Below are 22,109 nucleotides of genomic sequence, written 5' to 3' on the forward strand. Positions count from 1 at the left end.
GAATTAGTCGCTGACGTAGTTGCTAAAAAAAGACGTCGTGTTGAGTGGTAAAGACCATGTGGAATCAAGGTGCTGAATAGGAGTCGTGTAGATTTGGAGAGCAAGAGAGTATCTTGGAGATATGGAAAGAGAAATAAACTTGAAGAGCAAGTTTATGACTTAAAAGAAGAGGAATAAGTGCATTCCAAAAAAAGAAAAGTTGCACTTGATGTTATGGAATATGTTCATATCCATGTTGCCTTGGAGACTAGGGTTTCAGGAACGTGGAGAATAATATAAGATAGCTATGGATCGTCCGTAAAGAGACATAGACATAGAGGCTGATCTTATAGAGAGAGAAAAGTTCTTAAGAGTGTTCTTGGGTCGTACTGAAGCAGTTGCTGAAGTACTGGCGACAGAGAGACAAGTCTGAGTAGATTAAGAATCTTTCAGTAGCAGCTGTTATGGTGTTAACAAGTTGTGTAAAGTTGATAAGCAAGTCTTGTAATAGATTGTTTAGGCGATTTCTAGTAACGCAATAGTTGGTTGCTTGTATCTACTTTGTCTCTTGATTTATCTTCTGCATTACTCAATTGTGGTGTCATCTTTGCACCGAAGATGCATGGACACGAGCATAGAAAAAGAAGATCGACCGTGTGTGTGGGTTCACTATTGTCTACATACTTTGATTGATTGATGAACAGCAACAGGTTGGGCCACGTGAAATTATATGAAATACAACCACACAATATCCCCCATATTTCTAGTTTGTCTACTTTATTTTTAATGGTTCCAGTGACTAACAAATGACATTTGGTAGCACCAAGATTTATAAAAATAAGCGTTGATGTCCGAGTTCTCCAGAAGTGAACACGCAAAAAGGTTTAATATATCTGAAAACTTGGATACCCATAGAAAGCAAAAGGTTTAATTTTACCTTGAAATATAAGTTTAACAACACTAAGTGGGGCTTATTGAATTAGGGATTTCATAAAATTTTAGGATTTTACCAAATCTTCTCTTATTGGATTAGATATTTATGAAAAGTTCTACAAATCCTCCCTTATTGAATGTAGCATTTATAAAAACCCTACTAAATCACCTCTTATTGTGAAATATGGATTTCATCACTGAGATTCATCAGAAGTTATTTTAGATTATTAAAAACTATGATTTACTCTTCAAATCCAATAAAAAAATACCATCTAAAGAAATAGAATTTAAGAAAAACAATTATTTCATATTTGGGACAAGAGAACGGATGAGAGAGAAGCACTACGGCTCCAACATCATCCGCACGTCATAGCTCTAGAACCGCTTCCTCTTCCCCATCCCTGGTCTCCTCGCTCCCATCTCCGGCGTCACCATCCGCGATCTCGATCAACTCTCTACCAAAACCCCGTCCTCTATCTCAGCTTCCCCCAGGGTCGAATGAAGCTTTTTGGAACGATCTTGTATCCGAAGAACAGATACTTGACTCTGCAATTCTTTAGAGGTGGTAAAAACGTCTTATGCGATGACTATTTTGATAACATGAAAATCATGGTGGATTGGGACTAAAGAGGAAAACCCTGAAGAATTCCGTCTTGATTTCCCTGAAGAATTGTCTTAGGCAGAGCACACAATTTAGCACCTTCAACGAGAAAAAAAAACTACATAGGCAATCCTCTTATTGGTGGATTACCGACAGAGAGAAGATGTGAAGGAGCACATAGCACACAACAGAGGAGAAGTAGAAGAGTTGGACTTTTGTTTGAACTCTGCAACCTATCAAAGAATGTTTTAATTTTTTTTCACTGTACGCGCAATCGTTACATGACTATATTTCTTTATATTGTATAGTAATATCATTGATATATATGTTTTCATATAAACCTAACAATCAGATTACGATTTTATAGTTTAATGGTTTAAGTTTTTGTTAAAGTAATTTTAAAAGATTTTACCATTCCTACCAAATTCTCCTTTTAAATCTCCATCAAAATCCTTGTATTTCAACAAAACCCTCCATCAAAATCCTTAAATTCAACAAAACCCTCTAAATCTTAAAATCTTGAAAAATTTCTCAAATCCCTAATTCAATAAGCCCACCTTAAAACATTTCGTTCAAAAGAAAAAACAACACGAAAACATTACATTTCCAACCGATTCCAACACAAAAAAATTGGGTTCAAATCGATTCCAGTTTGATTCTTTTTTTCGGGTAGTTTTGAATTTATAGATAAAATATCAGATAATTTGGGGTTTTCAGTTTAAATAGATAATTTGGGGTTTTCAGTTTAAATATTGGATAACTCAAGTTTTTGGATAAAAATATCGGACAATTCAGTCAATTTTTAATATTTTGAATACAAACTATCTAGGTAATTCAGTTAATAAACAATATTTTCATAAAATTTGTTTACCTAGAAATTAAATGTAATTAGTATTTGTAGTTATATCATTTGTATTCCAAAAATTCACGTACCCATTTGGTTATCGGTTCGGTTTCAGTTTTTCGGTTTCAAAGATATATAATCTGTTTGGCTATTTATGAAATTCATTTTAATGTTGGTTTCGTTTTTTCAGTTTGGTATGGTTCGTTCTACGATAAATGTTATCAGATCTATGCATTATATTATTTAGAAATTCATTAAAATTTTATTTAATTTCAAAAATAAATCTGCGCTTTCTAAGCGCGGATCAAAATTTAGTTCTCCTTTTAAATCTCCATCAACAACAAAATCCTCCATCAAAATCCTTAAATTCAACAAAACCCTCTAAATCTTAAAATCTTAAAAACCTTCTCAAATCCCTAATTCAATAAGCCCACCTAAAACATTTCGTTCAAAAGAAAAAACAACATGAAAACATTACATTTCCAACAGATCGAGCTAATAAATGCACTTATATAGTCATTATCTCATCTGATCTATTAAAACATAAGTACAATTTAGAATTAACTCTAAGACTTACAACTTATTTACAAATATATGCCATTGGAATCATAACTAAACCTAAACCTAAATTTAAGCAATTATTGTTTTTCCTAATTTGACAAATAATATCCTAAATCTAATACACAATCAATTTCATTATCAAAATAAATTTTAATATATATCCGAGTGATTTAGTTTATCAAATTTATTATTCTTTATATGTGTTTTAAAGCTTTAAGTACTATATACTTCTATACATTTAGGTTACCCTTATTATAACTAACAAGGAAAAACATCCATCCACACATTCTTCAAAATCATAATTGACGATTTTATTGTTACAAAAGTTTGCTATTTATTTAAAATCGTAAATAACAAATATAATAAAATTTTATCACAACAATATTTAAGAATATCTCTATTTATTAAAATTCAATCATTTGTTAATTAAATCGTAATCTTTCTATATATTTGGGTCTAAACTACTTTATATAATCTATCTTATTCTAAATGAAACCATGTACGTTAGATTTAACCTTTAGGTGATACTTTCTATAATCTAGCTAAGCAAAAAATTATATTCATAACAGTATCATCAATGGTATATATTTAGGCAGGCGACTAAATATAGGGAACATATACCTCAACTATTTTGATTGATTTATTACATATATTATACCATTTATACAAAAAATTACTTATAAAAACGTAAAAACAAATACTTGTGCGGTTTCACGGGTCAACCACCATCATCTAATCTATTAAAACATAAGTACAATTTATAATTAACTCTAAGACTTACAAATTATTTACAGATATATGCCATTGGAGTAATGACTAAACCTAAATTTAAGCAATTATTGGTTTTCCTAATTTGACAAATAATATCCTAAATCTAATACATAAACAATTTGGTTAATTTTTGTACTAACATATAGTAATATTAAAATTTTATGTCGACAAATAAAATATTATTGTAAGTTGTTTTCAAAAGCTAGATGGCCATCATCTCAATACACCTTCAATTTATATATCTCGACCATTACAACTTCACAATACACAGATTCATAACACAACAAATGTAAATACAAATTAAAATAGCAATCACTCGACCCTGCAATCGGTTCAAATCTTGCACTCCAACAAAACAGAAGAATGATTAAAGTTTCTGCCTTATTAGTATATGTTTTCTCATTTTGTATTTACATTTTTTATATAAAATTTGTATTTTACATTTTAAGATTTGCTAACCTCCTCCAAACTATTCTTCCTAATAAAACTGAATTTCTTTGCAAATGTCCACCCATGTAACTCTTCTTCTTCACACATATATGTTTTGCATTTAAAAAATGTTTATCAAATTTATTATTCTTTATATATGTGTTTTAAAGCTTTAAGTACTATATACTAATCTACATTTAGGTTACCCTTATTATAACTAACAAGGAAAAACATCCATCCATACATTCTTCAAAATCATAATTCGCGATTTTACAAAATTTTGCTATTTATGTAAAATCGTAAATAACAAACATAATCAATTTTTATCACAAAAATATTTAAGAATATTCTCTATTTATTAAAAACTCAATCATTTGTTAATTAAATCGTAATCTTTATATATATATATATATATTTGGGTCTAAACTACTTTCTATAATCTATCTTATTCTAAATGAAACCATGTACGATAGATTTAGCCTTTAGGTAATACTTTCTATAATCTAGCTAAGCAAAAAATTATGTTCATAACAGTATCACAATACTATTGATTTACGCAGACGACTAAAAATAGGGAACATATACCTCAACTATTTTGATTGATTCATAACGTATATTATACCATTTATACAAAAAATTACTTATAAAAACGTAAAAATAAATACTTGTGCGGTTTCACGTGTCAACCATCAACATATACGTTTAATTATAAATATATATATACCATTTATACAAAACAAAAATTTACTTATAAAAAAGTAAAAACAAACATCCGCTCGGGTGAGCGGGATCAATCTCTAGTTATTAGGCATGGGCATTCGAACACCCGTTCGGGTACAGGTCGGTTCTTTCGGGTATCGGGTTTTTCGGGTTTGGAAATTAGGCCTTGTTCGGGTAGTACAAAATTTTGGGCCGGGTCCTCCCGGGTCCGGGTGGGTTCGGTTCTGATGTAAAGGAACCTGAAAATAACCGAATAACCAATGTATCTGAAACGAGTTCGGATAATAGTACCCAAAGTAACAATATTATCTAATTCGATTCAGATATTGTGTATCAAAACTACCCAAATGTACCAAAAAATAACCAAAAATACTCATTAGATACGGTTTTGTTTGAGTATTTTTATCCAAACTATCATATTTTATCCGAAAATACACAAAAGTATTGAAAATAACTAATATATTTAATTTATAATTTTAATTTTAATTATTAAAACAATTATACATATAATTATAAATAATATTTGTAAATATAAATTTACATTTCGGATATCTTCGAATACTCATTCGATTCTCGGTTCGGATCGAGTTGGGTACCAATTCGTCGGATACATCAATTTAGAACCCATTCGGTTATTTTCTCCGGTCCGATCGGTTCGGAACCCTGGTTTTTTAATCGGTTTCGGGTATGTTCTTCGGTTCGAGATATTTTGTCCCGTCCTACTAGTTATCATTATAATCAGAGTGCTTCAAACATATGTAAAGCTTCGAGTTACCCACAGTGTACAATGTTTCTGTACTTTGTATACGTCGACCGAGATGCTTTATTTTCCCTTTCAAAGTCTAGAAACTCCACCGCTTGCAGTTTGAAAGAATGTCATTCAACATGGAAATTTCAGGCAGTCTAATTAAAACTCAGATCCCAAAAGAAATGCTTTAGTATAATTAATTTTTGAAAGTATATTATACATAAAATCATCTGCGTTTACTCGAGTTCTGATTGGAAAACTTTCATAGTGATTGTGACATGTCTCATGTTTCTTATACGTTGTGTCGTTATCCACGCGCGATCAATATTCTCTTGCTTATGTTTTGGGTTACTTATAATAAAATATAACAAGTCTCAAGAGTCATAATTATGTTCTAACTCTCTTATACATTGACAATACGTATCTTCAACACAAACAAAAACAAGGGGGGGGCATAATTTTGATTAAACGGACGACCAAATATATAAGGTATATTACAAGTATGTTCCCACGTCGATAAGCAGCATAAACTAAACCATGTAACCAGTTTTTTTTTAATTAATAAATCTTATATGCATTAAAAACGCATATATTGTGTATTGCTATTATTGTCAGATTTTTTAAATAATGTAAAGCAAATACATTTGTACAGTCAGAAACAAGAGAATATTTGGTTGGGAAGCATGCACGGAGATTAAAAATCAATTTTTACCATCGTAAATTCTGGTAATAATTTAAGTATGATGGCAGAACAAAAGCATATCGATTTAGAAATAGCAAATAAGTATTTATATACTGTGTTATTTTCATGAAAACAAATTAAAATTAAAAATGTAGAATTACGAATAAACAATTTTTGAAGAAAATTTGCACCAAAAAAAATTATAAAAGAAAACATACAGTATATCATTCTCATAAAAGCAAAGTAAAACATTAAGAACTTTTGATTCTTCTAGAAAATTATAAAAATAATGATTAGTCAATAAACATTGTCTGACAAATTGGCAACATGCTATAAAAGCAAAGCACGAGTGTTTGGCGGACGCATTAGTCTCGGTAATCGAGCAAATACTTATTTAACTCAACTATGTATTGCTAAGATATGTTCGAATATTTCCTTGCATAGTAGTAGTATCTTACAAAAGCTTATTTGAACAGAAAACTTTCAAAATATACAGAAAATGTGTTTTAAAGTATTCGCCAGAGCAAAACTAGGAGTCTTGGCTGCGCTTTCAGTTCGCCAGCTTATTAACCCAAGTTGAATCTGCCGACACATGACCCGTTTCTGTGGTTATAGTTTTGATGACTTTCATTTTTTTTAAATCTCTAATTTAATTATGTTATTACAACAACAAAAATATTATATAGACTATTTTACCGCCGATAATTCTACTACCATAAGTGGCGGACCGAAAACTTATTTAAATCTGGGTCATAAATAATGAGCTTTAATTGTGTAAGTAAAAGAAGAGATAAAAGGAAATAAAAATAAAGTGTCAAATGGGATAGAACTCAGGTTAAGGGGTGTCAGCCATAAAGAAAATAGCCATCAGAGTTGAAGAATTTATATTCTTTAAAAGTAACAAACCTATTTTTTATATTTAAGGTGTGTCAGCTGACATTCTTTCTATGCACATGGATCCGCCTCTGATTAGAATACACGTCTGACTGTACTATTCCGAATTGTCCTATGAAATACATGTCTGAAACGTTCGGCATGTCGAAGATTTCTTTTAACCATTTTATCCATGATGCATATATAGTTTTGACTTTGATTACATAACTGTTTTACTTTTATTATAAACAAAAAACACAACAATAGCCATTGAGAAAACCATATATAACACATGCTAACCTGATGTAATAGTCTATAGCAGAAAATAAGATTTAAAGTACTCTTGATCTTCATCGAATCCGATATGAAGTAACGCTTTTCCCGATTTAAAAAGTTTATCGACCAATTCCATTGTCGAGTAAACTAAAGCAAAAAAAAAAATATATACACGTCAAAGACTTGTATACACAACAAACAAATTGAATGATTAGTTTAAATTGCTGTTTACAACTTTAGTGGCTAAAACTTGTTACTCACCTCGCCGTTTATTAGGAGTTTCCCACCAGATTTTGGACACACTAAACAGTAGAAACACCGCCATCAATACAAAATACAAGAGCTTGTTAGCCATTAGTTAGTTGAAGATATGTTCTATAGAAACCGTAAAGACTAGATGTAAACAGAAGTAAAGAGAAGAGATGATTTATATAGACTTTTGTGCAAGATATGAGCTGATTTATTTATACATCTTCATTGGTTACATCATTATCATTGATGATGATTTTTTACTATTTCAAAACTAATTTTGTCCTTACACTTGCCCGCCAAGACACGGTAGAAAGACTTATACTTTTCTTCTTTTGTGCAAAGACTTGCTTATGTTCCCATGTTAGAAAAGTATTTCGGTTTTTTCTGTCCATTGGACCCAACTTCACTTCTACCAGTAGCGTTTTTGTTTTTTTTTTCTCGGTCTGCCAATAGCGTTTAAGATATAGAAATCAATATACATAAGAAGTAGATGAATCAAAAACTTTAAGATTTCTCTTTTATCAATACATTTGAGTATCAACACATATGAGCTTTGTCTCAAATTTTTTGTCAATTTCATTTTAAAATATTTACTTTAAAAAATATCATTGTACTAATAAAAAGATAGGAAATTCCTTATGTTAATTTGTTGTATTCTCGAAAATTAAGGTAATGAAAACAATGTGACAAAGTAATTTGATATGATCTCAATATATTGATAATTGCTTACCACTTTCACCCGTATGGATGACTTAAGTTGAACTAGATCTTTTTAGATAAATCATAAATTTATACTCAGATATAACTTGAAACCGCGTCGTTTACAAACAATCTCAATCTTTTGTTCACTTTTTTTTTTATCATGAATGATATCAAAGAGTCGGATTCTTTCTTTTTTTACTGGAGTTTTTCCACCATAAAGATATACTATTGATTCTTGGGCTGAGACGTAGCAGTTCATTTTTCTTTAGATGGATATGCTTGAAATCACACGAAATCTAGGATTTACTCAGTTAGATATGGATATGAACTACTTAGAATGTGTATCATTCAACAAAACCAATAATATGTTCTCGAACCGAATATCACAAGCCTACAGAGCCATGCGTAGAAATACAAGTTCACGGCAAGATGAAACACTTCTTGTGGCATGATATCTCTGGATGTGTGGCGATGACATATAGTCTCACCTATAGATACATGTATACAGATTGGAGCTATCTCAGATATGATGGTCCAGTGGAGTCGATTAATTATCTTCTTTCTAATGTTCTCATTGGACTTTATCCGGCTATTCTTTCTTTTTGGGTTGCTTCTTGAGTTTATTAAAATACCAAAACATGGATTTTCTGTTTTGGAGAAGAAAAGGGATAGTTCCATTAGAACCACAATTCGACAAATTTTCATGGATCATTTAGTACATTTGGAATGTAAAGAACGACAAATTTTTTGATGACACTTCTCCAATCAAAATTATACAATTTGTTTCTCTTGAAATGGAATGTTGGAGGAAAGCAAACCCTTTAAAAAAGAGAGGAGTATCTTGATGTCCTCCAAACGAACCTATTGAAGCAACCCCCTTCTATATCTCAAATCCTGACTTGTCAAATTCATGGATCGATTATGGCACATCTAGTTGATTAGGGTGGAATCTTAAGGATCAAATAGATGATGAATCATTTGGATTAAGTGGTTGCAGCAGAAGCATGTCGGCTTGATATATTGAGGTGGAAGGATTGCTCTAGGCAACATCGTATGAGAGAGATATGCAAATCCCCTTGATCAAGATCGAGACCCACTACTCAGATCGATCTAGTAAATACAATTACAAATCTTGTCGACTAATCGACCTTCACCCCAAAGATAAATGTGTTTCATCTGTTGTGTGATAATTTTGGAAGTGTGAGTTTGTTTCTTGTATGTAGGATTTGAAATGTTCGTTCAAATTCACTAGCAAATAATGCTAATTAAGACCAGAACAATTGAGTTTTTCCATGTAAACTAGTATGGTCGGATAGAGTTTTTCTTTGGAATAACCTCTACTGATCAAAACTTGTTTTAATTATACGAACAGTGCACTAAAAAAAGTAAGTAAAAAAGATACGATAAACTCTCTTTTTATTTATAGTAAATAAAGATGAATTTTACCGGGAAGAAAGTAGTAATAATATACATAAAGTATATAACGTAAAAGCATAAATGCAGATCATTATACAAAGACTAGAGACGGTACAAAATAGGCCTAGCCATTTTAACGTGGACCCGAAAACTCGAACCGGAACCGACTAAAAAATACCCGATCCGAAACCGAACCAAAAATTTTCAAGTACGTTTTGGGTCTAAATTTCTTTTACCCGAAAGAACCGGAACCGAAAGGAACCGATCCGAATAGACCTGGATCCGAAAAGACCCGACCCGAATAGACCCGACCCGATAAGAACCGATTTGTACCCGACTTAAAAAAACGTATATCTAAAACTATGATTTTTTTTGTTCTATTTTATATATATTATTTTATGATTTAGTTGAAATATCTTTTGTTAACAATATTTGTTATTATTTTGTAACATTTTTTAAGTAATATGAAGCTTTAAAATGTAAAATTTAGGGTTTAAAACTGTTTTATTTTAATTATTAATAGTTTCATTTAATTTATTTTGTAAAATTTTAGATATATATGACAAATATCGACTAAATTTGATCGCGTTGGATATGCCATGTCCTTTTCAGATACTAAATACCCGAATCCGACCCGGATCCGATATGGACCCGAAAAATTACGGGTATTTTAATTATAGACCCGAACCTATCCGGATCCGAAAAGAACCAACCCTACCCGATCCGAAAATTTCTAAGTACCTATTGGATCTAAATATTTCGGACCCGAAAGACCCGGACCAGAAAGGAACCGGTCCGAACCCGACCCGAAGACCCGAGCGCCCAGGCCTAGTACAAAATTTCAACGATTAGGCCAGGAAGATAGAGCCCAAAAAATGCAACTGATTCCTTAAAAATGTGTGTTGGGTTTCTCGATTCCTCGTTTTCTAAAAGATCACTGCAAACTGATTTCTCCGTTTCATAAATGTAGATTTTGTAGCGTTCATACATATTAAGAATCACATTAAATTACTATAAAAATGTATTGTTTTCTGTAATTTTTAATTTTATATAATTTTTAATCAATAGTAATACAATAAAGTCAATTAATTTTTTTGAATATCACATTTTTTTCATTAAAAATACAAAAAGATTATTTTTGTGAAACAAATTTTTTTTTAAAACATCTAATTTAATAAACGGAGAGAGTATTCGATAGCTATTTAGCAATATGTTTGATTTGAATTCAGATGTTGACACAACAATGTCAGTGGCACTAAATCATTATGCTACATGTCATGTTTAATTATTCAATAGTTAAAACACTCTCTTCTTCCATCATTGCAACAATGAAAATTGCTCACAAATTTTTAACTTAAGAAATTTTGATATGACTAGTATTTTAGTAAGATGGAAAAGGAATATTATATGCGTTATATGGCTCAATCAGTTCTAATATTATAGTTTTAGCTATGTCATATCTGAATTCAAGCATGCTCATTACATTTCAGAATCATGAATGTTGGTTTCATATGTATTATATAGACAGCTGTGGAATGTAAAATTAGCGTTTTCAACAAAATTTAACGATCATTTTTAAAATATGTAAATTATGAGAAATATTTCGCTGTTTCAAAAATTACAGATGAAAATCATTTATTTTTGAAACATTTTCCCTTTATGAAGAAAAACTAAGCCTACTGTAAAAACCAGGCCAATATACAACGAAATTAAAATTTGGGGAAGGAGAGCTATAAATAAACATGCAAATAAATATATCAATGGTACGTTTTAAGAACAGAGCCGCAAAAGCTGCAGACGATGGCTCTCCAAGATCTGCAATAAAAAGGTACAAGACAAAACCTCGTCGAAGTCTTCATGTCAGCGACTTTTGCACCACGACCGCACCGGGAACACGTTCCTGCCGCCGGTTTGCTTGCTTTAATCTTCTTCTTCTGGTCCACCAAGAAACAGAAACACACCATTCTCGTTCCTTCTTCAAAGGCAGTCCAAATAGTTATCTTGTAATCACACAGGATTGTGATTAATTAGATCGGTCCTATAAGATGTTTTGTTGGTGTTTTAGTGATCCACACGCGCTTGGCCTAGAAATTGGTAGTTAAGAATATGCTTTGGACATCATATTTATATAGAGAATATGACATTTGAAAGAGTTTTTGACGTGCATACGCACGTACAACCCCCAACCTCTAACTGAATTCTTCATTTTATTACAATGTTTTATTCACATTCATTTAATTCCTATTTTCAAGGAGAAATGAATTCGATGTACTGTACACATTACATTCAATTTCAATATACAGCTGCCACGTTCAGAATAAAAGGAGTTACATACGCCATGGATGAATCAGTTTGTTCTTATCGGTAATATGGGGCATGAGAATGATCCCATTCTCCTCCTTTAATTTTCTATTTTCTTGCTCTTAGACGTAAAGACCTAGAACGTAATCAAAATCGCACTCGTTAAAAGTCTGCATAATTGGGCTTATAGTAAGCCCCAATGTCTAAATTTTTTTTATTTATTCCGTTCGATTTTTGCTCTGAGTTTTTCAATAAAAAAAATAAAGGAAAAAAGTTTTTCAAGATTTCACTCAAAAGTATGGTTATGAATGGTTAGATCTAGGCTTGGGCATATTTATCCAAAACGGAAGAATCGAACCAAAACACGAGGTGTATTCGGATTTGAACCCTATCAATTATACTAATGGATGCTATATTTCTAGAACCAAAAAATTGAAACCGAATCGAGTGGACATCCGAATATCTATAATGTAGTTTATATATTTATAAATATTAATTATCTTTAATTTAAAAATAAGAAAATAGTTTAAAATAATATTTACAAGTCAAAATACCCAAAATTTTGAATTGCTATCATACTTTTTATCCAAAATATTTTAAATTATCTCAATTATTTGAATTTTTATATGAAACCCCAAAAACAAATATGATATTTAATCCAAACAACCTGATTGTTTTACCTTTTAACCCAAATTAACCAGAAAATTGAAACCGAACCGGAGATTCAAAATTACTTTGGATATAAACCGGTTCCTAACTTTGTTATCCGAACCGAACCAAAAATCGAAATAATCAAATCGAAACTGAACTGAATCTTATAAATACTTTAACGGATCTTAGACCTCTATAATCGAAAAACCAAAAGAATTGAACCGGAACCGAACCGAATATCCAGGGCTATTGCATCATTTAAAGTCAAACTGATTGAACATATATTAAAAAAAAAGATAGAGCAAAATGTAATGTCATTTTCTTGTCCGCTCTGCTTGGTCTACATTATAATTATTGGGAGTCTTAACTGTGTACTTATATGCACACGATTATTCAACTCAGATTGGTCACTTGTCTTTAACTAGTGGATAATTTTGACATAAAGCAAGAAAGTGTTAGGTAATAATAAATTACATACAAATGATAGATAAGTGACTAAACAAACAAAGTTGAGACTAGAGTTACAAGTCAACGACGTGTTAGGTCGCTACCAACTAATCAGGTTGCTCTAATTCGTAAACTATTCTCTATAAGAGTATTTAGATTCTTTTTGGTGCTGTTTTTTTAGTTTTGACGAATTTTTTTATCATAGTTTTGACGTGTTAGGTTGCTACCAACTAATCGGGTTGATGTACAATTTAAATTTCATTAGTTTCCCATGCTCTGGAGTAGATTTATTCCCGATTTCAAATTCGTAATTCCTTCTTCTCTTGAGCATAATTTTTTTATAGCAAATATCTTAGTGGAAAAATGCATGAGTCTTAAATATCACACAGAACCAATAGAAGTGTAACGACCCGGTATCTCTAAACCGGGTTTGTAAATTTATTTGGATTAATTACTGAACCAAACCGGGTGCATTTATATAAATTGTAAGTATCTCCCTCTAGCTAAAACCTAAAGCTCAGCCGCCAGCGTTGAAACATGTGAGTATAGAGAAGTTGCCGATACGTCTCACCACCTACGTTATCTCCTTCTTCTTAATGGATTTCTCTTGGTGTAAAAGGAGAACCATCAGCCGTGTATCACCACCATTGTCCACCTCTTCTTATCGCTGGATCCACCGATCATCACCAACTACCACGGCTCAACGACTTGAGTCATCACAGTCCACCGGAGAGACATGCCGTGATCATTGCCGTTACATCACAACACCACCGTTCGTCAAAGTCGTAATCAGAGGATCACCATTGTCATGATCATCTAACCGGAGGAGGGTCTGAGATCCTTGCCGCGCCGGAACCTTTATCAACCCTCGTCATGACATGGTGGAGATCACCAACCGTTACCATCAGATACATGGCTAAGGAGTGGTTTTTCGAGAGGTTTCTAGTACGATCCAGGGGATTATAAGGTGCGCGCCATGTATTTTGGGATAGATATCGTTTCCAGGAATCTGTAGCAGCAAACGGAATCGAGATCGGAGTTGTGCAGCAAAAGTTATTGCTGTTGCTTCTTGGGCAAGAATAAGCTTAAGTTGTTGCGCTGCAGAGACAGTTCCAACCAGTCTCAGCGTAAAGGTGAAATGGTCAACCTAATCAAAATATTTCAGTCTGGAATTTTGTAGGTAAATAGTTAACTCTTTTATCTATTATCTCCAAGAAGCGGATCGTTATTCCGAATTATATTCTGAGAGTTATACTTGTTTTCGCGAAGGAATCTGCTGCAATCTTTGTTTACGACCAGCCTGGAGATGAAGCCATTTTTGCTTATCAAATGATGTCCGATCGGAGTAAACTCGGTGGCTACGGAAAGAGGACATATATGAATACATTCTGACCGGAGGGATTGAAAAGTTAACGGTCAGTTCTTGAGTTATTCATCTGCTTTCTCTAGGGTTCAGTTTTGCCAGAATCATCATATTTATTTATTTTCAGAGAGTTCTGGAGTTGCTCTATTTTAGAGCCGTCAAGGTCCATTATGTGTTTCGTCAAATTATCTTCAGAACCCGTGGCAAAGGTGAGGGTCTATTCCGTAAATCTCGTACCAGTGTAGAATTCTCTCTATCGTAGTTTAGATTTCGAATCATGATCCGTCTGTTTGAATTGAGTCTTGATTGTTAGTGAGTTCATTCACTGTAAACTGGAACTAGGGGTCTAGAGGATTCAACCGTTGATTGATTGCGTGATGTTAAAAAATGCGATATATATATGTATGTACACATAGCTATGAGTAGGGACTATGTGCGCGGGCGGGGGCTCAGAGATGTATGGGCTAGCGACGCTACTTGATTGTGCGGGCAGGGGTTCAGAGACGTCTGGACTTGCGATGCTACTTGTGTGGGCGTGTGGTGCAGAGACGTTTGTACCATGGACGCTACTTGAGAGGGCGGGGGTACAGATACAAACTGTACTAGCGACGCTACGTGTTATATATCCATATGAGGAGATGCGGGGTGTATGGACTAGCTATATGCTATCATCGCATTGTTTGTGTTGTGTTTGTGTGATGCTTTAGGCGTCTTGTTTGTTCATGTTAGAGCTAAACTTCCATAGTGGAAGTTCTATTTAATCAAGTCAGTGGTTTGCGTGTTTAGCATCCCATACCTCACGGAGTAACTCCCCTGTTACTCACCCCTCTTTCTTCCCCTTTCAGATGAGACTGACGAGCAGGAGTGATTGCTATCGGGCTGGTGTTTTGGGAGTTTTATTTCCTTTCTTTTTCAGACTTGCAGTTTTTATGCATTTACCGATATTTTCGAGATTTATTATGTTATTTGGATTTATGGCTATTTATTGGATTTACGACTTTGGAATTGACTTTTGAGAAGTAATAAATGGATATTTCAGACTTTTTATTTATTTAAGTTATTTTGGAAAATACGGGTGTTACAATTTGGTATCAGAGCGGGGTTCCGTCCCGGCTCTGACCCGGGATGGCGATTTGTTGGGACGTGGTTTCGACTCGGTTTTGACTCAGTTTTAATTCAGTTTAATCGATTTTAAAAGATTTTTGAATCTGGGGATTTGGGAGTTTTAAAAGAAGAAAAATACAACACCTTTCCGTTCAATGACTTTTAATCCAATTGTCTTTTTATTGACGATCGTCATCCGCTCTTTAGCTAACAAGGTTTCAACCAGATGTTCGAGAGATGGATGATGTCACAGTTTGATAGATTTCTCAGGTGTGTATCAGCTTCGTCTGTCGTGTTCGGAGATTGTCCGCATGTGGATATGTGATGTTGTTGCCACCACCCAAACTTCAAGCCATCGCTCCACGAGTTGTTATTGGAGATTATGTGGTATGAGATGTGAGCCATGAGTTGGCATGTGTATGAGTATATTTACTGCCTTGGAGGCATGGTTATTTTGTAAACTCGTGGGGATCACTTTTGGATTGGGGTGCGACAGCTTGCGTTGTGTGATATTGGAGTTATGCTTGGTATGTTTTCCAGTTTTTGGCAGTGTTGATCATTTCAGAGATGTGTCAGTTCGGACAGCTGACATAGAAACGATGGGAGTTATTTATATTGATTGCGGTGTACCAGTTATGCTTGGAGGGCCGATTGGTTCAGAGACTCGTTAGAGATGGAGTTGTGTTTTGCGATATCATTCTTGGGATGGACTTGTTATCACGACATCGAGTACTTTTGGATTGCATGAGGGCAAGAGTTCACATTTCTAGAGTAGAGCAGATTTTAATTGCATACATGCTACATGTAGAGGAGTTATTGGATATGGGGAGTAAATGGATTTTGGTGATCATTTCGATGGTCAACATGAGTTGCAGGATCTTCCAGTTATTCCAGAGTATGGAGATGTATTTGAGGCCTTTAGATGGGCCGTCACCAGCCAGAGGAGATGTTCTTACGATCGAGTTGGAGTCAGGGACGACTCTGGTTTCACGAGTTCTATACCGATTAGCGCCAGCAGAGATGGCTGAGCTGAAAGAACATATGGAAGATTCATCTGACAAGAGATTTATCAGGCCGAATAATTCGCCGTGGGGAGCACCAGTGTTGTTTGTAAAGAAAAAAAATGATGGTGTTTCAGGCTTTGTATCGACTACATAGACTTGAACATGGTAACCATCATATTGATGAGTTGTTGAATTAGCTGCATGGAGGTTCATGGTTTTCGAGGGTTGACTTGGCATCAGGACATCATCAGATTGCTATAGTTAAGGAGTATGTACGGAATGTGGGTTTCCGTATACGTTATGGATATTATGAGTTTTGGTGATATCATTTTGGATCGACGAATGCACCGATAGCATTTGAGAAGCTTATGAATGATGTATTTCCCGAACACTTGGACAAGTGCGCGATTGTACTCATCGACGACCCCATTGAGTTATTCTTGGAATAGAGGGAGCATGATGAGCATTTGCGGATTGTGTATTGATGCATGAGGATCAGGTCATTCCATATACATTGCATTAGTTGAGACCTCAGGAGACCTACTACCCTATCCATGATTCGTAGTGGCTGCAGTGGTATTTGCGTTATAGTTTTGAGGATTGTAATTGTACAGGAAGGAAGTTCAGATTCTCTGGGATCATTGGAGTCTGAAATCTATCTTCATTCATTAAAACTTGTACTTGGATAGTGCAGTTGGATTGATTGCAGGCTACAGTTTGGATATTGCATACCATCTGGTAATGCCAATCAGATGGCAGATGCCTTGAGTAGACGCAGGAACGATGTTTCAGGAACCAAGGAGGTTCAGGAGCTGACTGGGACACTTGCTAGTCTCAGATTGTGTGCAGTTACCGCAGAGGGAGAGACTGCTGGTCTTGAAGCATTGGAGCATGCAGATTTATTATGGAGGATACGCAGATCTCTGGATAGTGATGATGCTTTGGTTAAGCAGATTAAGATCGAGAGTATTGGATATCATAAGTGTTGAGCGGAATAGTTTTGAGCAGGATGTACCTGTACCGAAACCGAGTTGTGTGTTGGACGATAAACTGTTAAGAAAAGGGATCTTACAGCAAATACATCACTTGTGTTTCTCTACCCATCGGGAACACCAAGGGGTACAAAGATATGAAGTGTTAACTATAATTGGTCTAGTAGGAAGAGAGTTGTAGCTTCATTGCGTCACAATGTCAGACATATCAGATGGCTATGAAAGAGGATCTGTTATCTATCATGTTATTTTTGAGCTTGCTTTTGCCGGAGTGGAAATGAGGCATGGTGATTATGGACATTGTTATTGGATTTTAAATCACCATAAGTGGAAAGGATGCCACATGGGTAGTCATGGATAGACTTACCAAGTCAGCCCATTTCCTAAGTAATTAAGAAGACATGCAGAGGTAATCAGTTGGAGCTGACCTACATTATTGAGTTTGGGAGGTTTCATGGATGTCAACATTCTATCGGATTGGGATTCAAAGTTCACGTCTACATTTTTGGAATCATTTTGAAGAAACTTGGGACAAAGATCCACAGGAATACAACTTATTATCAGCATACAGATGGTTAGTCAAAGAGAACTATTCAGACTTAAGAGGACATGCCAAATTTGCATCTTACAGTGGAATGGAAGATTGGAAAGCATTACATCTAGCAGAGTTTGCCTACATCGACAGTTATCATTCGAGTATTGAGATGGCACCATATGAGACACTTTATGGTAGGCATTGTCGTACACCACTTTGTTGGGGAGATACGAGAAGTAGAACCATCAATGGTTCAAGAAACAGTAGAGCAAGTTGAGATGCTTAAGGTTCGGCTTAAAGAAGTCCATGACCGTCAAAGGCTTATGCAGATAAGCGCTATAAGGATTTTGAGTTTTAGGTGGGCGACTTAGTATACATGAAAATGAAGATATTTCAAGAAAGATTTGAAGTTTGATTTGGATGAGTTTGTTTGCATGAAAATAAAGATATTTCTAAGAAGAGTCAAGAGTTGAAAGTGGAAGAAGCTTAAGTTGAGATATATGGGACCGTACCCCATTGTGGAGTAGATTGGAGTAGTGGCTTATAGATTGCAGTTATCAGCAAAGTTGTCAGACTTTCATGACGTATTCCATGTGCCAGTTTTGAGAAACGTTGGGAGAGAGCCATAGCTCATTTTGCAGCTGCCGAGAGAGAAAAAAAATTACATGCACCTTGCCGCCCAATGGATATTATAAATTGGAAAGGGAAAGAGGTTCAGAGAATGATGACTATGTTTTCAAAGTTTGTTGATAGAGGTACAAGATTCAGAAAGAGACTTTGGAGACCGAGAATCAAAACAAAATTGATTATGCAGAGTTTTGTTTTTTTTTCAGGATGATATTGGACAGCCAGCACATGATTTGAATTCGAGGACGAATTCTTTGTTAGTGGGGGAGAATTGTAACGACCCGGTATCTCTAAACCGGGTTTATAAATTTATTTGGATTAATTACTGAACCAAACCGGGTGCATTTATATAAATTGTAAGTATCTCCATCTAGCTAAAACCTAAAGCTCAGCCGCCAGCGTTGAAACATGTGAGTATAGAGAAGTTGCCGATACGTCTCACCACCTACGTTATCTCCTTCTTCTTCTTAATGGATTTCTCTTGGTGTAAAAGGAGAACCATCAGCCGTGTATCACCACCATTGTCCACCTCTTCTTATCGCTGGATCCACCGATCATCACCAACTACCACGGCTCAACGACTTGAGTCATCACAGTCCACCGGAGAGACATGCCGTGATCATTGCCGTTACATCACAACACCACCGTTCGTCAAAGTCGTAATCAGAGGATCACCATCGTCATGATCATCTAACCGGAGAAGGGTCTGAGATCCTTACCGCGCCGGAACCTTTATCAACCCTCGTCATGACATGGTGGAGATCACCAACCGTTACCATCAGATACATGGCTAAGGAGTGGTTTGCGAGACGTTTCTAGTACGATCCAGGGGATTATAGGGTGCGCGCCATGTATTTTGGGATAGATATCGTTTCCAGGAATCTGTAGCAGCAAACGGAATCGAGATCGGAGTTGTGCAGCAAAAGTTATTGCTGTTGCTTCTTGGGAAAGAATAAGCTTAAGCTGTTGCGCTGCAGAGACAGTTCCGACCAGTCTCAGCGTAAAGGTGAAATGGTCAACCTAATCAAAATATTTCAGTTTGGAATTTTGTAAGTAAATAGTTAACTCTTTTATCTATCATCTCCAAGAAGCGGATCATTATTCCGAATTATAGTCTGAGAGTTATACTTGTTTTCGCGAGGGGATCTGCTGCAGTCTTTGTTTACGACCAGCCTGGAGCTGAAGCCATTTTTGCTTATCAAATGATGTACGATCGGAGTAAACTCGGTGGCTACGGAAATAGGACATATAGGAATACATTCTGACCGGAGGGATTGAAAAGTTAACGGTCAGTTCTTGAGTTATTCATCTGCTTTCTCTAGGGTTCAGTTTTGCCAGAATCATCATATTTATTTATTTTCAGAGAGTTCTGGAGTTGCTCTATTTTAGAGCCGTCAAGGTCCATTATGTGTTTCGTCAAATTATCTTCAGAACCCGTGGCAAAGGTGAGGGTCTATTCCGTAAATCTCGTACCAGTGTAGAATTCTCTCTATCGTAGTTTAGATTTCGAATCATGATCCGTCCGTTTGAATTGAGTCTTGATTGTTAGTGAGTTCATTCACTGTAAACTGGAACTAGGGGTCTAGAGGATTCAACCGTTGATTGATTGCGTGATGTTAAGAAATGCGATATATATATGTATGTACACATAGCTATGAGTAGGGACTATGTGCGCGGGCGGGGGCTCAGAGATGTCTGGGCTAGCGACGCTACTTGATTGTGCGGGCAGGGGTTCAGAGACGTCTGAACTTGCGATGCTACTTGTGCGGGCGTGTGGTGCAGAGACGTTTGTACCATGGACGCTACTTGAGAGGGCGGGGGTACAGATACAAACTGTACTAGCGACGCTACGTGTTATATATCCATATGAGGAGATGCGGGGTGTATGGACTAGCTATATGCTATCATCGCATTGTTTGTGTTGTGTTTGTGTGATGCTTTAGGCGTCTTGTTTGTTCATGTTAGAGCTAAACTTCCATAGTGGGAGTTCTATTTAATCAAGTCAGTGGTTTGCGTGTTTAGCATCCCATACCTCACAGAGTAACTCCCATGTTACTCACCCCTCTTTCTTCCCCTTTCAGATGAGACTGACGAGCATGAGTGATTGCTATCGTGCTGGTGTTTTGGGAGTTTTATTTCCTTTCTTTTTCAGACTTGCAGTTTTTATGCATTTACCGATATTTTCGAGATTTATTATGTTATTTGGATTTATGACTATTTATTTGATTTACGATTTTGGAATTGACTTTTGAGAAATAATAAATGGAGATTTCAGGCTTTTTATTTATTTAAGTTATTTTGGAAAATACGGGTGTTACAGCAATGTCCATGAAAAATAACGTAAAGGATATATAACAGAGTCAGTCTTAAGTTTGAAAAAAGCCATATATAAACTAAATAGAAAAATGAGCCATTGTGAATTATTGAAAAACGTTAAAAGCAAAGAAAGTTTGCAGATTATTGTTTGACCCTATAATATATAAAGAGATAAACAGCTGTATTTTAGCACTAGGTTAAAAATATATTTTAGAAATTAAGGATCAGACTGTAGATTCATTGTTTGCCTATTTAATATCACATATTGCTTGCTGACGATATAAGTAGCTAGCTAAGCTTCCCATGGTGGTCACTGATCCATGTGATGTTAACAATACGTACAAAGGTCCTTACCACAATCCACTATTTTGTTCGACAACATTCACGTACTTTATAAGAAAAACTTGCGTAATCATTTCATGAATTTATTGCATCCTTCGGTGAAGTAGGATATATTTCTTGTATATAATCATTTCATGAAAATTATAGAATCAGACTAGATAAAACATCGAATAGAATTTGGATTCAATAGCCTCGGATCTTCGAGACATAACTGCTGTTGTTTTTAACGATGTTTAGTGTTTTAGGTCGTCTAAAACTCAATAGCTATCTCCTCGAATTTCACATACATAGGTCAACATTCAGTAAGATTTCTATTTTTATAGCGACATTCAAAATTAAGGAAATGATCGTTTATGGATAGAGAAGATTGCGAAACTATTGGTATTTTGTAAGTATGTTTTTTTGGACAATGTTTTCAAATGATCATAAAATAGGATTTTCACCAAAAGAGCATATAAGAAGAAAAATGATAAAAGAAGTTTCATTAAAGAAATAAAATACAATTATACTCTTATTTCAAAAATATATAAATATACATAATTATTTAAATAAAAATTATTATTTTCAAATTATACGTTTTTGAATTCGAGTTTTTTATAAACGTTTTAAAAAAAAATTTGAATTTTTACTTTATAATTTT

The 22,109-nt window shown here is 34.6% G+C and overlaps 1 protein-coding gene and 1 long non-coding RNA gene across 2 annotated transcripts; both read right to left on the minus strand.

Annotated features, from left to right (window-relative positions):
* Nucleotides 1-1,019: 1,019 nt before the first annotated feature.
* Nucleotides 1,020-8,822, minus strand: LOC111211690. Its single transcript, XR_002662632.2, has 2 exons — nucleotides 7,679-8,822; nucleotides 1,020-7,564 (listed from the first exon to the last, which is right to left on the minus strand). It is a non-coding gene; the product is annotated as an uncharacterized LOC111211690 (long non-coding RNA).
* Nucleotides 8,823-11,356: 2,534 nt separating this feature from the next.
* Nucleotides 11,357-11,906, minus strand: BNACNNG30320D. Its single transcript, XM_013858549.3, has one exon. It carries the CDS (start codon nucleotides 11,749-11,751, stop codon nucleotides 11,545-11,547), a length of 207 nt encoding a protein of 68 aa, XP_013714003.1. The 5' UTR covers nucleotides 11,752-11,906; the 3' UTR covers nucleotides 11,357-11,544.
* Nucleotides 11,907-22,109: the final 10,203 nt, after the last annotated feature.

The sequence above is a fragment of the Brassica napus genome, chromosome C1 (assembly GCF_020379485.1).
Source record: "Brassica napus cultivar Da-Ae chromosome C1, Da-Ae, whole genome shotgun sequence".
Lineage (NCBI taxonomy): Eukaryota > Viridiplantae > Streptophyta > Magnoliopsida > Brassicales > Brassicaceae > Brassica > Brassica napus.

Bases quoted from the DNA above. Each gene is read 5' to 3' on its own strand.
- BNACNNG30320D (XM_013858549.3), bottom strand. From the start codon at position 11,751: ATGGTGTGTTTCTGTTTCTTGGTGGACCAGAAGAAGAAGATTAAAGCA.